Source organism: Arachis ipaensis, chromosome B08 (assembly GCF_000816755.2).
Source record: "Arachis ipaensis cultivar K30076 chromosome B08, Araip1.1, whole genome shotgun sequence".
NCBI classification, from domain to species: Eukaryota; Viridiplantae; Streptophyta; class Magnoliopsida; order Fabales; family Fabaceae; genus Arachis; species Arachis ipaensis.
Genome location: NC_029792.2, coordinates 42,835,495 through 42,847,685, shown reverse-complemented (window position 1 = coordinate 42,847,685; position 12,191 = coordinate 42,835,495). Strand labels below are relative to the sequence as shown.

The window sequence follows — 12,191 nt, the reverse complement described above, 5'->3', positions numbered from 1 at the left end:
CAGTCTGTAGATTACAGACTTTGGAAGATAATCCTGGAAGGTCTACAATTTTCAACCACAACAGGAGCTGATGGTGTGGTTGTTCCCAAAGCTGAGGCCGATTGGAATGAAGATGACAGAAAAAAATAGAGCTCAACGCCAAGGCTGTCAACCTGCTAAACTGTGCGGTCAGCTTCAAGAAATACCGTCAGGTATCAAGATGCACAACAGAAAAGAATATCTGGGACAAGCTTCAAGTTACTCATGAAGGCACAACCCAAATCAAAAGATCCAGAATAGACATGCTGAACAGAGAATACGAAATATTTTCAATGAAGGAAGGAGAAACAATTGATGAAATGTTTGAAAGATTCAACATTATCATCATTGTCTTGGATGCTATGGGAATCAGACATTCAGAATCTGTGCTTGTGAGAAAAATCTTGAGATGTCTCACTAAAGAGTGGGAAACCAAGGCTATAGTGATAGCTGAAAGTGGTGCCATTGATGAAATGACTTATGCTGATCTGAGAGGAAACTTACTTACTTTTGAAAACACTTATTTGAAAAAAGATACAAAAAAAGGAGTTGCTCTCAAATCTGTCACTGAATCTCTGGATGATGAATCCAGCGATAATTTATCGGACAATGACTTTGTTTTGTTTGCTAAGAAATTCAGAAAAATGATGAAGCTGAAGGAACGTGTAACACCCTACCATACTTAATCTTATGCTTAAGTCATAAGACTCAGATAGTAAGGTATTACGACCTCTAAAAATAGAAATATATATATATATATAATAATAGGAGAAGAGGTACTTAACTAGGAGCCTTGAAAAATGGGTAACACAATATCGCAAAATAAAAAGCGCAACGCTCAAGAAACAGAACTACTTGCGTGCTAAAAAACCTAAAGATTATAGATATAAATAAGAAAAAGAATGAAAAGAGAGCCAAGAATACAATGAAACTAGCTCCTGACTCAGCCTGCGAAGCCAAGGCTGGCCCTTAACTAGGAGCCTTGAAAAACGGGTAAATCAAAATCGTAAAATAAAAAGTGCAACGCTCAGGAAAAAGGATTACTTGCGTGCTAAGAAACCTAAAGGTTATAGACAATTAGACATAAATAAGCAAAAGAACGGAAAGAGAGCCAAGAATACAGTGAAACTAGCTCCTGACTCAGCCTGCGAAGCCAAGGCTGGCCGGAGAATATTTACATATATATACAAGTATCCCAAAATACTCAAAATACAGAGACAAAGTCCTAACTCTCCTGTAACCTCTATGAAGAACAAAATAAACAAGTTTCTTGGAGAGCAAGCTAGGTACATAGATACATATATATACAATCATAAAACCCAAAATAACCCAGGAACTACTCTGCTTCAAGATCCATACACCTAGCGAGGAGCCTCTCGACCTGCATTTGAAAATAGCAACACAGTATGGAATGAGAACCAGAGGTTCTCAGCATGGTAAAGGTGCCACGCATATAATAAACAAGGTCCTGGGAATGCCAGAGGCAATCCTAGAACTCCGTCATGTAATTATAAAAGTTAATCTCTAAGCAGAAGCCATAAAAGGGGTAGGTTACCTAAAGAATCCTAACCTTACATACTTTAAACCTAACATTAACTCCAAACCAGTCCACCCTTCCTCCGCTCCTCCATCACCAATTAATTTACACAGACAAATAAGCACACAAGACAAGCACAAGTAACTTACAAGTAATACAGATAACAATTACAACAAATAGCATGTTATAATCACGTAGGCATTCCCAAATAGTTCAAAAACAAGCAATTCAAACAATGTGCACATGATGCATGCCTGTCCTACGGCTGTTGATATCAACTGTCGGTTACGTAGCCATCCTGACATGTTCTCAAGCTCAAACTACACCATGGGGAGAATCCCCAAGCTGACATGGGGAGGAGAGAACGCCCCCAAGCTCAAAAATATCCATGGGACGAATCCCAAGCTGACATTGGGAGAAGAGACAACACCCCAAGCTGACATGGGGAACATAATACCCCAAGCTCAATAATAACCATGGGAAAAAAAATCCCGACTGACATGGAGACAACGCCCCAAGCTCAAGTTATTCAATCATTTCTTACAATTTATCATTTTCATTCTCAATACCAATTCATATCTCATCTCATCATTCTCAACTTTTCTTAACTCATTGCTCATACATTTTATTATTCTTGATTGATTATCAACATCAACTCTCAACTTTTATTTCCTTCTTTGTTCCTCATTCTTCTTTCTTCTCTTTTTCTCTCAATATCATTGTCTTTAGCTTTAACCCTTCCTAGGGGCAACTTATATTTCTTTTCATTTCCTAAGCTTGTTTATTCTAAAACCTTGTTGTGCTATAAATACTTATGCACAACCTATTTTTCTTGGTAAGGTAACTCTAGAGATCCTAATCTTCAATTTAAGTTAGGTTTTGCTGAACTTGGATTAGAATTGAATTTTTTACAAAATTTAGAATTCTGCTACTGTATTTACAAAATTCCAGAAAAATAGACAACATCAGTATTTTTATAAATTTCACAATAATTCTAATTCTAATCCGTTGCCTCTAAATTTTGATGGGATTACAGTCAACATTCTCAAGTTTAAAAACCCATAAGTTTCAGGTTCATATCACTTCGTTTGAGTAATTAACTATCAATTGGAAGAGGTTCCCCATTTTTATGAATCAATTCAGAATTTCCAGCAAACAACCCATCTTCCAAATGACTTATCTAAGTCTAAAAAATAGATATGGACCTCAAACTTATTCTCACTTAAAATAGACTGATAAATCTTTAAATCCTTTTTGGAGGCAACTCAAAATTTCGTTTAAATCCAAAGTTATAGCATCTGAAAGTTGGTACTGCAGAACCAGAAAACCAGAAAAATCTGCAGCAACTACTAAACTTCAAAAAATCATATCTTCCAAACCACTTGGCCAAATTTCCTGAAATATTTTTGGAATAATCTTGACTTATAGAAATTTGTTAGAAAAATATATTAATTCGAAAATCATGTCCAGATTATTCCCAGTTTTCTTTTTAAATTGCTATCCAAACAGATTAGGAATTTCTGCAGCAAGAGTTCTTAATTTCACTAACCAAATTTAGTCCTCTGGGTTTCCAACTTATACCAATCCACCATTCCTCTTATTCATCACTTTAACTACTTAAATTATATCCCAACCCTATCCCAAAATCTCAGTTCTATGTACCTATCAGAAATCACCATGATTTATATCATACAAGCTCACTTTAAAGCATTAAAATTCTGCACTTCTTTTAACAATAATAAATCAACCAATCAACAGAATTTCAACAACAACAACAATCTTATTAACTTATCACCTTCAATCAGAAATTACATCTAACAATTGTCCATTATTCGTAATTCTAACCCTTACCTCAACCTTCTTAATCAAGTCAAACTTCTGCATCCCAATCAACATACGCTTAGCTCACTATATATATATATATATATACACATCACGCTTCAACTTTAGCAATCAGCCTTCACAATTTAATTCACTTTCTACTCTCAATAACCCAACATCAAACATTCAACAATACACAATTGTCCATAATAAGTCATCACAATTTATCAAGTTTCATCAAGGCCACTATCATTAACATAAACAAACATTCCAGCTTATCATATGGTTATCTAGCCTAAATTTTCACAGGGCATTACATATTAAATGCGCGAAACCTAAACCATACCTTGACCGATCAATATATTTAGTCCAAGGCAGCCACCCAAGTCACAACACAGCCCCTCAAGCTTTTAGAAACCACCCAAAATCTTAGTTTCAATCACCACCAAACCTCCAACATATACACTTTTACACCTAATTTCACATATATCACCATACATACTCAAAATTCACATTTAACATACTAGAATCAAAATTGGCTAGGGTTTATGAACCTTACCTTGTATGTGCCTCAATGGAACCAAAGCCCACTCATTCCTCAACTCAATTTGATCCTATAATCATCAATTTAACCAAAATCTTAACATCCAACAACCTTAATATTCCCGAATTGAAGAAGAGAGAATAGGAGCTGGGATTTTGATTTCCTCACCTTGAAAGGTATTAGCCTTTGTAGAGCTTGTCTCTGCGGACGCGTGGCCGCAAACGGTGCGGCGATCAGAGCTCCGGATCAAAAGTTAGGTGGAATCAAAGATTTGAGTGAGGGTTTGGTTATTGAGAGTGTTCTTCCCTTATTTCTAATTGTTTCCAGCGTGCATGCTGAAAGAGGAAGGAAGGAGAGCTTCCTTAAGTATGTTTGGGCTGAGTGGGTTGGGCCTTGGGCCCATTATGGGCCTGGTTCGATCGGTTCGGTCCGTTCGGCCCAATCTTTGGCCAAATCTTTTAAAATTGGTGTCAAAATTCTCGTTTTAATTAGATCTATACTATTTTACTATTAAATTTTCATTTCTAATTTTCTTTTATTAAAATTAATTTATTGACTAATTAGTCGCTAATTTACGGGGTTTAAAGAACGGAACAAATGAGGCAGTTCACGGAAACCAAAGAGGGATTTAAGCAAGGTGATTTGCTACAACTGTAAAGAAACTGGACACTTCAAGTCTGATTGTCCAAAACTGAAGAAGGAGGACAAACTGAAAAAATAAAAGAGGAAAAGACTCATGGCATCATGGGAAGACTTGAAGAATGATTCGAATGAAGAAGATGAAATAGAAACCAAGTTCCAAACTTGTCTCATAGCCGACATAGTCAATGAGGTAATATTTCCTGAACCCTCAACTGAAGATCTTCATCTTATGATAGATCATCTCAATGAGAAAATCAAATGCTTCTTAAATGAAAACTGTGAACTTGAATCTCACGTTACCATTTTAAAAGCAGAAAATGATTTTTTCAAAGATAAATTAAGGGAAGTTGAAACTGCTATTGATCTTGTTGAAGAAAATAAGTAGTTAAAGGTTGAAATTAAGAGCTGTGAATACCATCATTTTGTGATTGCAAATATAAATTATTTTGAGGAAAATGAAAGGTTGCATAAAGAGGTAAAAAGACTAAAAGAAGACCTAGCTAATTTTGCTCAAAGTTCTGAAAAGTTGAATCAACTCTTAGCTAGTCAAAAACCTTTCTATGACAAGGCTGGTTTGGGTTTTCATAAAAGTTCAAAAATTGTTTTTGAAAAATCTCCTTTTGATAATATGGCTTCCACTTCAGATGACATAAGATTTCAAAACCCAACCAATCTAAACAAATAGCAACCTAAAAAGTTTTGTAGATTATGCAATCGGAATGGTCACTTTCCCATTCAATGCTTCATAAGTGAAAGAATGATTGGTGATAAAATTTATAAGATTGTTGGTAACTATAATGACTTGGGGCAAAGAAGATGGTTTAACATAAAAGGATCCAAAAAGATTTGGATACCTAAGGTCACTTAAGATTTTTGTAGGTTTGCCTAGCATCCAAGAGAAAAGACAACATGTAGTATATGGATAGTGGATGCTCTAGGCATATGACAATGGAAAGGGAAAAATAGTGGCCATTGGAAAAGTGGGTAAGAACTTCTCTTCTTTCATCAACGATGTTTTGCTTGTTGATGGACTGAATCACAATCTAGTAAGCATTAGCCAATTGTATGATCTTGGATATTTGGTTATTTTTAGAAAATTGGATTGCTTGGTTATTTGTGAAAAATCCGGTGATATTTTATTTGAAGAAAAAAGGTACAATAATGTGTATAGATTAACTCTAGAGGATTTAAAGGATCAAAAAGTAACTTGTTTTACCTCTCTTGAATCTGAAAAATGGCTTTGACATAAGAAATTGGGACATGCAATCATGTACCAAATTTCTAAGCTTGTTAAAAAGAATTTAGTTAGAAGAATTCCAAATATCAAATTAGATAAAGATATTACTTGTGATGCTTGTCAACTAGGCAAACAAGCACTACAAAAAAACTTGGTAATTACGGCGGTTTTTTAGAGTTATTACGGCAGTTTGAACCGCCATTATTACCTTGAATAGCGCTCAAGAAAAACCGCCATAATTTTAAGCGCTATTTGGTTATTACGGCGGTTTTTGAAAAACCGCCACAATTACCTAGTTAAAATGGCAGTTTTTGAGTTAGGTTAAAACGGCGGTTCAAACCGCCGTTATTTCCAGATAAAATGACATTTTTTTGTTAAAACGGCAGTTCAAACCACCGTTATTTCCAGGGTAGAACGACATTTTTTGTTAGTTAAAACGGCATTTATGAACCGCCATTTTTACCTTGACAGAGTGGCATTTTTGGTTGGTTAAAATGGCATTTGAAACTGCCGTTTTTACCAGATTAAAACGGCATTTTTGTTGGTTAAAACGACATTTTAAACCGCCGTTTTTACCCTGATAGTAGCATTTTTATTGGTTAAAATGGTATTTGAAACCATCATTTTTACCATGTTAAAATGGCATTTCATGTTGTTTAAAATGAAAATTATAAGCCGCCATTTTGACCGGGTAAAAGTGACATTTTTTTAGTTTAGAAAGGTAGTTTTAACCGTCGTTTTTACCGTGTTAAACAAATAATTTTTTTCATTAGCAAAATAAAGCTAAAAACCATATTTTAATGGTTAATAAGTGCAAATATGGTTAATATGGTTTAAAAAGAGGCAAGCCTGAATAATCAGGTGATGAATAAATTATTGCATGCGGTTTGGGGTTACTTTGCAGGTTTGTTTCTTTATTCATCCATCTTAAAAGTAGGAAAATACCAAGTTAGAAGCTTCTGGAATACAAATGAAATGCAGATTCAACTTATATTGATAATAACATTAACTAAACACAGCAAAACAAGCTTCTTCTTCTGGTTTCTTGAGGTATGATATGCAGCTTGATTCCGGTTTGGTGTGAAGGGTTTGCTTTTGCCAATCCCTTTTCTGCAAAAAGAAAAGGAAAGAAACACACACATTCGATCATTCATTCAGGTTTATTTGATGGTAAAGTTAGAGATTAACACCGCCTACCTATTTCATAGAAGAGCTCATTCACATTCTGTGCAGTTTTTGCTGAAGTTTCAAGAAAAGATAATTCATTTTCTTTCGCATATTCTTCACCCTCCTGCATATACAAGAAACAAGCATCACTGTTTCACCACCCAAAACCTAATTCTTTCATTAAATTTGCACTGTAATGTAAGCATATATATCAAAAAGAAATACCTCATTTGTAACCTTTCTCTCCGCTCCCAAATTAGCCTTGTTAGCCACCAAAAACATTATCAAACTCGGATTTGCTGATCACATGGTTTATCAAATAAATTGAGTTAGAATCCTAGTTACTCACTACTTATTTATGAGATATAGACAAACTTACCATGTCGTTGCATTTTTTGAACCCACTTCTTTGCTCGCGCAAAAGATTCCTGGTTACACAATGCATCACTTACAAATCAATCATCACGTTTGTTTTATTTTTCGTGCACTGCTTCTCATGTATGGACTTTACTTTTTTCCCCCCCCTAAAAACAATGTGGATGTTTTTGCTTCATCTAATTTCCATGAACCTCAGCTTTTAAATGTGAAGACTAGTTTTCTACAAAAATGTTCTATTTTTATTCTAACATATAAAAACACTTAAAAATTATATAGATATGAAACAACTGTAAAGTTTACTTATATAGAAATGAATTCAAGAGGTTCATTTAAGGATCATTTGGGTAATAAACAATGGAATGATATAAGCGAATATTGAAACAAGTGATTAGTGATGAGATGATTAATAGAGTTAGTAGTTAGTACCATGCTTATAATGTCATAGACAACAATGACAGCAGCAGCACTACGATAGTACATAGGGGCTAAACTATGGTAACGTTCCTGCCCTGCTGTGTCCCATATATCAAATTTGATAGTGGCTTCGTTCAAAGACAAAACCTGAGTGAAGAATGCTGCCCCAATTGTTGATTCCTGCATCCTTCCACATAGAATAAGGTTAATCCATTCCCAACACTAATAGCCATATAATATATTAAGAAAATGCAATAACTAAGAGTAACTTGGTACTCAGAAAATTGGCCTTTCACAAATCTAAGAACCAAACTTGTCTTCCCTACTCCCATGTCCCCAAGAAGTACCTGCCAGATCATTAATCATTATTCATCGCCTGTTTATTTAGCCTTGCCTCTTTTTCTAATGATATTGATAAAAAGTGTATAAAATTGTAATATAATTATTTATGAACTAAGCTTATTTACCTCTTTTTTCCCCAGGTAGTTTTTACCGTCATTAATTTGTCTAATGAAATTATCAAAATATCTGGACTTGCGTATATATCTAATTTTTCCATCTGCTTAAAATAAAAAGTGCAAATAGTAGTAGTTATTCACTCTGATAGTTGAATTAATTGACAAATTTAGATTCTTCATCTGCTCCTATTTATAATCTTCCTATGGCTATATATTCTATTATTCTATCAATACATTTGGGAATTGGTAAGCAAGTACCTTGTTGAGTTACAATTTTAATGCTATAGTCAAAGCCTCCATGGTTTCGATCACAAGAGCAGAAGCTGAGTCAAGAAAATAAACAAGTAGAATGGTAAATTCCTTAGTAAGTTGGAGAACAAATGCATAAGATACAATATCTCAGTCATTACATGGAATTTCTTGATGAGCTCACCATCATCAATTCTCTTCGCCACCAAATAATCCTACAAACTAACCCTTATTCACTAATAAAATGGTGTTATAGATATAAAAATAATCTTATGCCTTCATCTAACAGTTAAAGTGTCTATATAACTGTAATTCAGAGGCTAAGTATTCCTACTCCACTTCTTTATGAAAGTCAAATTATCCATTCCTCAAGCCAAACAAAGTCAATTTTGAGGAGCATGCAGGAAACTTGATTTAAAACCAATGATGTGCCTTAACAACTTAAGCTTTTAGGAGCAAAACCCCTCGGCATTTGAAATTTGATATCATCATAAGCATCTATGACTATGATCAAAGATATTGCTATAAAGTAAAATGGAGCTACAAAAATACCTGATTGTTTGTCAATGTCATGGGGATATTTTTCTGCATTAGAAAACACAGCCTATATCAAGACCATTTATCCCTGAAAAAAAAAGGAACGAAAAAAAGTGAACTATTAAAAATTATTAAAAATAAGTATACAAGTTCAGAGTAGAGAGAAATTAAGATGGAAGTTGTATTTTAGAACTATGGTTTTAAGAAAAAGTGTAACAAATTTGTTGCCTACCTGAGATTGCTAAATTCGTCATTGATAAGGCATCTGGCAGTGGAGGACTTCCATCTCTAAAGCATATGATTGGCAACATACTCTGTGGAGCTGTTTCAATTCTTGAGACATCCTGAAATAGTGTGCATACGAACAAATGAAAGAAGCAAAAAATATTCACGAGCCCACCGATCACACAATAAGATGATGTCTTAGAGAGCTACGATAATCAGAGCGCTATTTCATTTTAACTTTAACCAATACAATATGAGGCATCATAAGACAAGACATCAAAATAGAATAACATGAAATGAATTCAATTAACAATCATCATTCCTACCAACAAAGAAGTATAAAGTGAATATACTTATAAGGTCCACATTTGAGTTCAATGCTATAGACAGCACAGAGAACCATGGCGGCAAGTCAACTGCAGCATGTATCACATACCAATTAAACACCATATCAGAAGGATTGAAGAAAAAATAAAGGTTACTCCTCACTCTCTAAACTCCCAAGAAATACTATCTAAAACGTACATTTCAATGCTCCACAAATTAGAGATCAAATAAGAAATACTGGTTCTTCCAAATAAAATAAAATTGTATCATTCTTTTCAAAATTAACATTGGTCATCAATTAAAGCTAAACTGATAAAATACTTTCATGAGAGGCTAAACTCCATAATATGTAAGTGGAATCAAAATTTATACTCCATTAATGAAATAGTTGACAATTGAAGAGGATCATAATCACACTGCAATGGAAAAATATTAGTTGATAACATAAAGTAAACTTTTAAATAACCAAAATAACCTCTTAAGAAGATCATAGTTATCGGATTTGGATCCTCTAAAGTTTGAATTCACTTTAGAAAGTAAAGTGTGATTTTGTATCTTTGAATAGTTTCTCTTTTATATTTATTATTTGTCCCACCTATGAAATTAATGGTGAGAAATCACACTTTACTCTCTAAAGTAAAATTCAAACTTTAGAGGATCCGAATCCATAGTTATCACCTGGATAACCGGAGAATCAGGTTCCAGTTCTGTAATAAAAGCATTGATAAGGACAGAATTTAGTTGAAGCATTTTATCGAGCAGGTTATGTGCTAGTAAAATAAAAATGAATTTTAAAGCAAAAAAAATTTAATGCTTTCAATAAAACAATCTACCACATAGTAAGATATAAAGCATGAGCTTTCATATTAAGAATCAATAAAAAATTGAAAATTACAAGCAACTTTAGAAGTACCAAATTATATCAAATCAAATGAAATAAAAGAAAAAGGACATAATCATTATCAGAAGTGAATCGTTGAATAGCAAAACAGAACATTTATAATATAAGAATGGAAACAAATCAATAATCATGGATTCACTTTTTCTTTTCTTTGTTTGGAAGAAATAAAGCAAATTTGAGACGGATAGACAAGAATACTCACAGTTAGTGTCACCATAAATGAAACAAAGAATATCAAATTAAGATGAAAATTGATGCTTCACTCACCAGGACTTTCTCCCATAAATTTTCTGCCAACTTCATGAACATTATAGAACAAATTATCAAGAATTTAAAGAATGTACTTTACAATTTACATCTAAAAAAAAAATTGATTGTTAACCTACCTTTTCGAGACTATGATGCATTTGCTTTAGCTTAGGATGCCATGTCATTGATTGCTGCATTCACCTTCTCTAGTAAAATAATGAAAAGGGAAAGGAATTTAAAACCTGCTGGATTGCTCCAAGAGATTTTCATCTAAAAGGACGTATACCAATGACAATTAAATTTTTTATTTTTATTTTTCTGAGCATGCAATTTACACAGATGTTAAGATGAACTCAAATTACTTATGATGACAAGGAATCTAGTTCACTTACAGTAACATGGAACATGTTGGTGAACTCAGTTATTCAAGGCAAGACCAAATACCAAAAATTAACATGAACAAGTGCACCAAAAGCTATGTAGAATTGATTTTCCATAAGATCCAATTATATTCTTGCAATTATATTATAGTACATACATGCATATAGAAAGCAAATCAGGCAAGTGTTTCAACTTTCAATTACCAAATCAAATATCAAAACATAACATAAGATCTCCTATTTCAGCAAACAAAAATACTCAGAAGGAATTATCCGTCTAATTTTATATTGAACATCAGATGTTCTATAATCACAAAATTTAATAATATTTTCATAATATTTTTAAGCTAATAAGGCATTCCGGTTAGATTTTTGAGTGATTTTTTTTATCTACTTTGATTAAACTAAACCACTCTATATAATTGTGATGATCCTATACCTTCAGTAATATTGATATTATATATCTAAGAGCAATTATACAGAGAGGTTAATTTGACGTTATAAAATTTTATCAAAAGCCTAGAAATCAAGGAAATTAGATTTTTAATTTGACAGTAAGCAAAAGCAAACAACAATTGATATTAAATTAGGAATTTAAAAACCATAAATTTTAGAAAAAAAGTAAAAAAAGAAAGGAAGACCTAATGTGGCACTGGCGGATCAGGACCTTGGCATGGTGGATTGACTTGGCCATGCCGGCCTTGAAGAGGAGAGTCTGAAGGTGGCGCTCGAGGAAGTTCTCGACGGTGAGAGCAAGGACGTCAACACAAAAGTGAAGAAAAAGCGGAACCAAATTGTAGAAGCTCACTAAAGGCAACAACAATGTTGTTGCGGCAGCGAGGTGATAAACGAGCAACAAGGGGATGAGAGGCAATGGCTAACCTTTAGATCGAAGCTAGAACAAGATCGTAGAAGCTCATTGAAAGCAGCGGTGAGGAGATGAACAATGGCGGTGAACGGCGAAGAGATTCTAGTCGGAGAATGCCACTGAGGAGATCCTTGCTGAAGAAAGTTGTTGCTGGAGCAGATCGCACGCAGAGTAGATCCCAGTGGTAATGTCATTACCTTACAGAGAAACAGTGCATTAGTTTCGCAATTAGGGTTGGA

The 12,191-nt window shown here is 33.9% G+C and overlaps 1 protein-coding gene and 1 long non-coding RNA gene across 33 annotated transcripts; both read right to left on the bottom strand.

Annotated features, from left to right (window-relative positions):
- On the bottom strand, window positions 1,125-4,267 carry LOC110265880. Its single transcript, XR_002352386.1, has 4 exons — window positions 4,089-4,267; window positions 3,936-3,990; window positions 3,723-3,850; window positions 1,125-1,399 (listed from the first exon to the last, which is right to left on the bottom strand). It is a non-coding gene; the product is annotated as an uncharacterized LOC110265880 (long non-coding RNA).
- Window positions 6,654-12,191, bottom strand: LOC107613767 (ras-related protein RHN1-like). 32 transcript variants are annotated; one of them, XM_021109359.1, is made up of 16 exons: window positions 11,726-12,191; window positions 10,842-10,910; window positions 10,723-10,752; window positions 10,233-10,261; window positions 9,554-9,643; window positions 9,235-9,346; window positions 9,018-9,090; window positions 8,627-8,687; window positions 8,475-8,539; window positions 8,226-8,317; window positions 8,028-8,105; window positions 7,771-7,938; window positions 7,346-7,394; window positions 7,192-7,265; window positions 6,997-7,090; window positions 6,654-6,909 (listed from the first exon to the last, which is right to left on the bottom strand). In XM_021109359.1, exons 8-16 carry the CDS (start codon window positions 8,653-8,655, stop codon window positions 6,809-6,811), a joined length of 750 nt encoding a protein of 249 aa, XP_020965018.1. In that variant the 5' UTR covers window positions 8,656-8,687; window positions 9,018-9,090; window positions 9,235-9,346; window positions 9,554-9,643; window positions 10,233-10,261; window positions 10,723-10,752; window positions 10,842-10,910; window positions 11,726-12,191; the 3' UTR covers window positions 6,654-6,808. The 32 variants fall into 32 exon arrangements, with proteins under 32 accessions (XP_020965018.1, XP_020965023.1, XP_020965015.1 ...); XM_021109364.1 differs by having other exon boundaries at window positions 9,581-9,643; XM_021109356.1 differs by having other exon boundaries at window positions 9,235-9,643.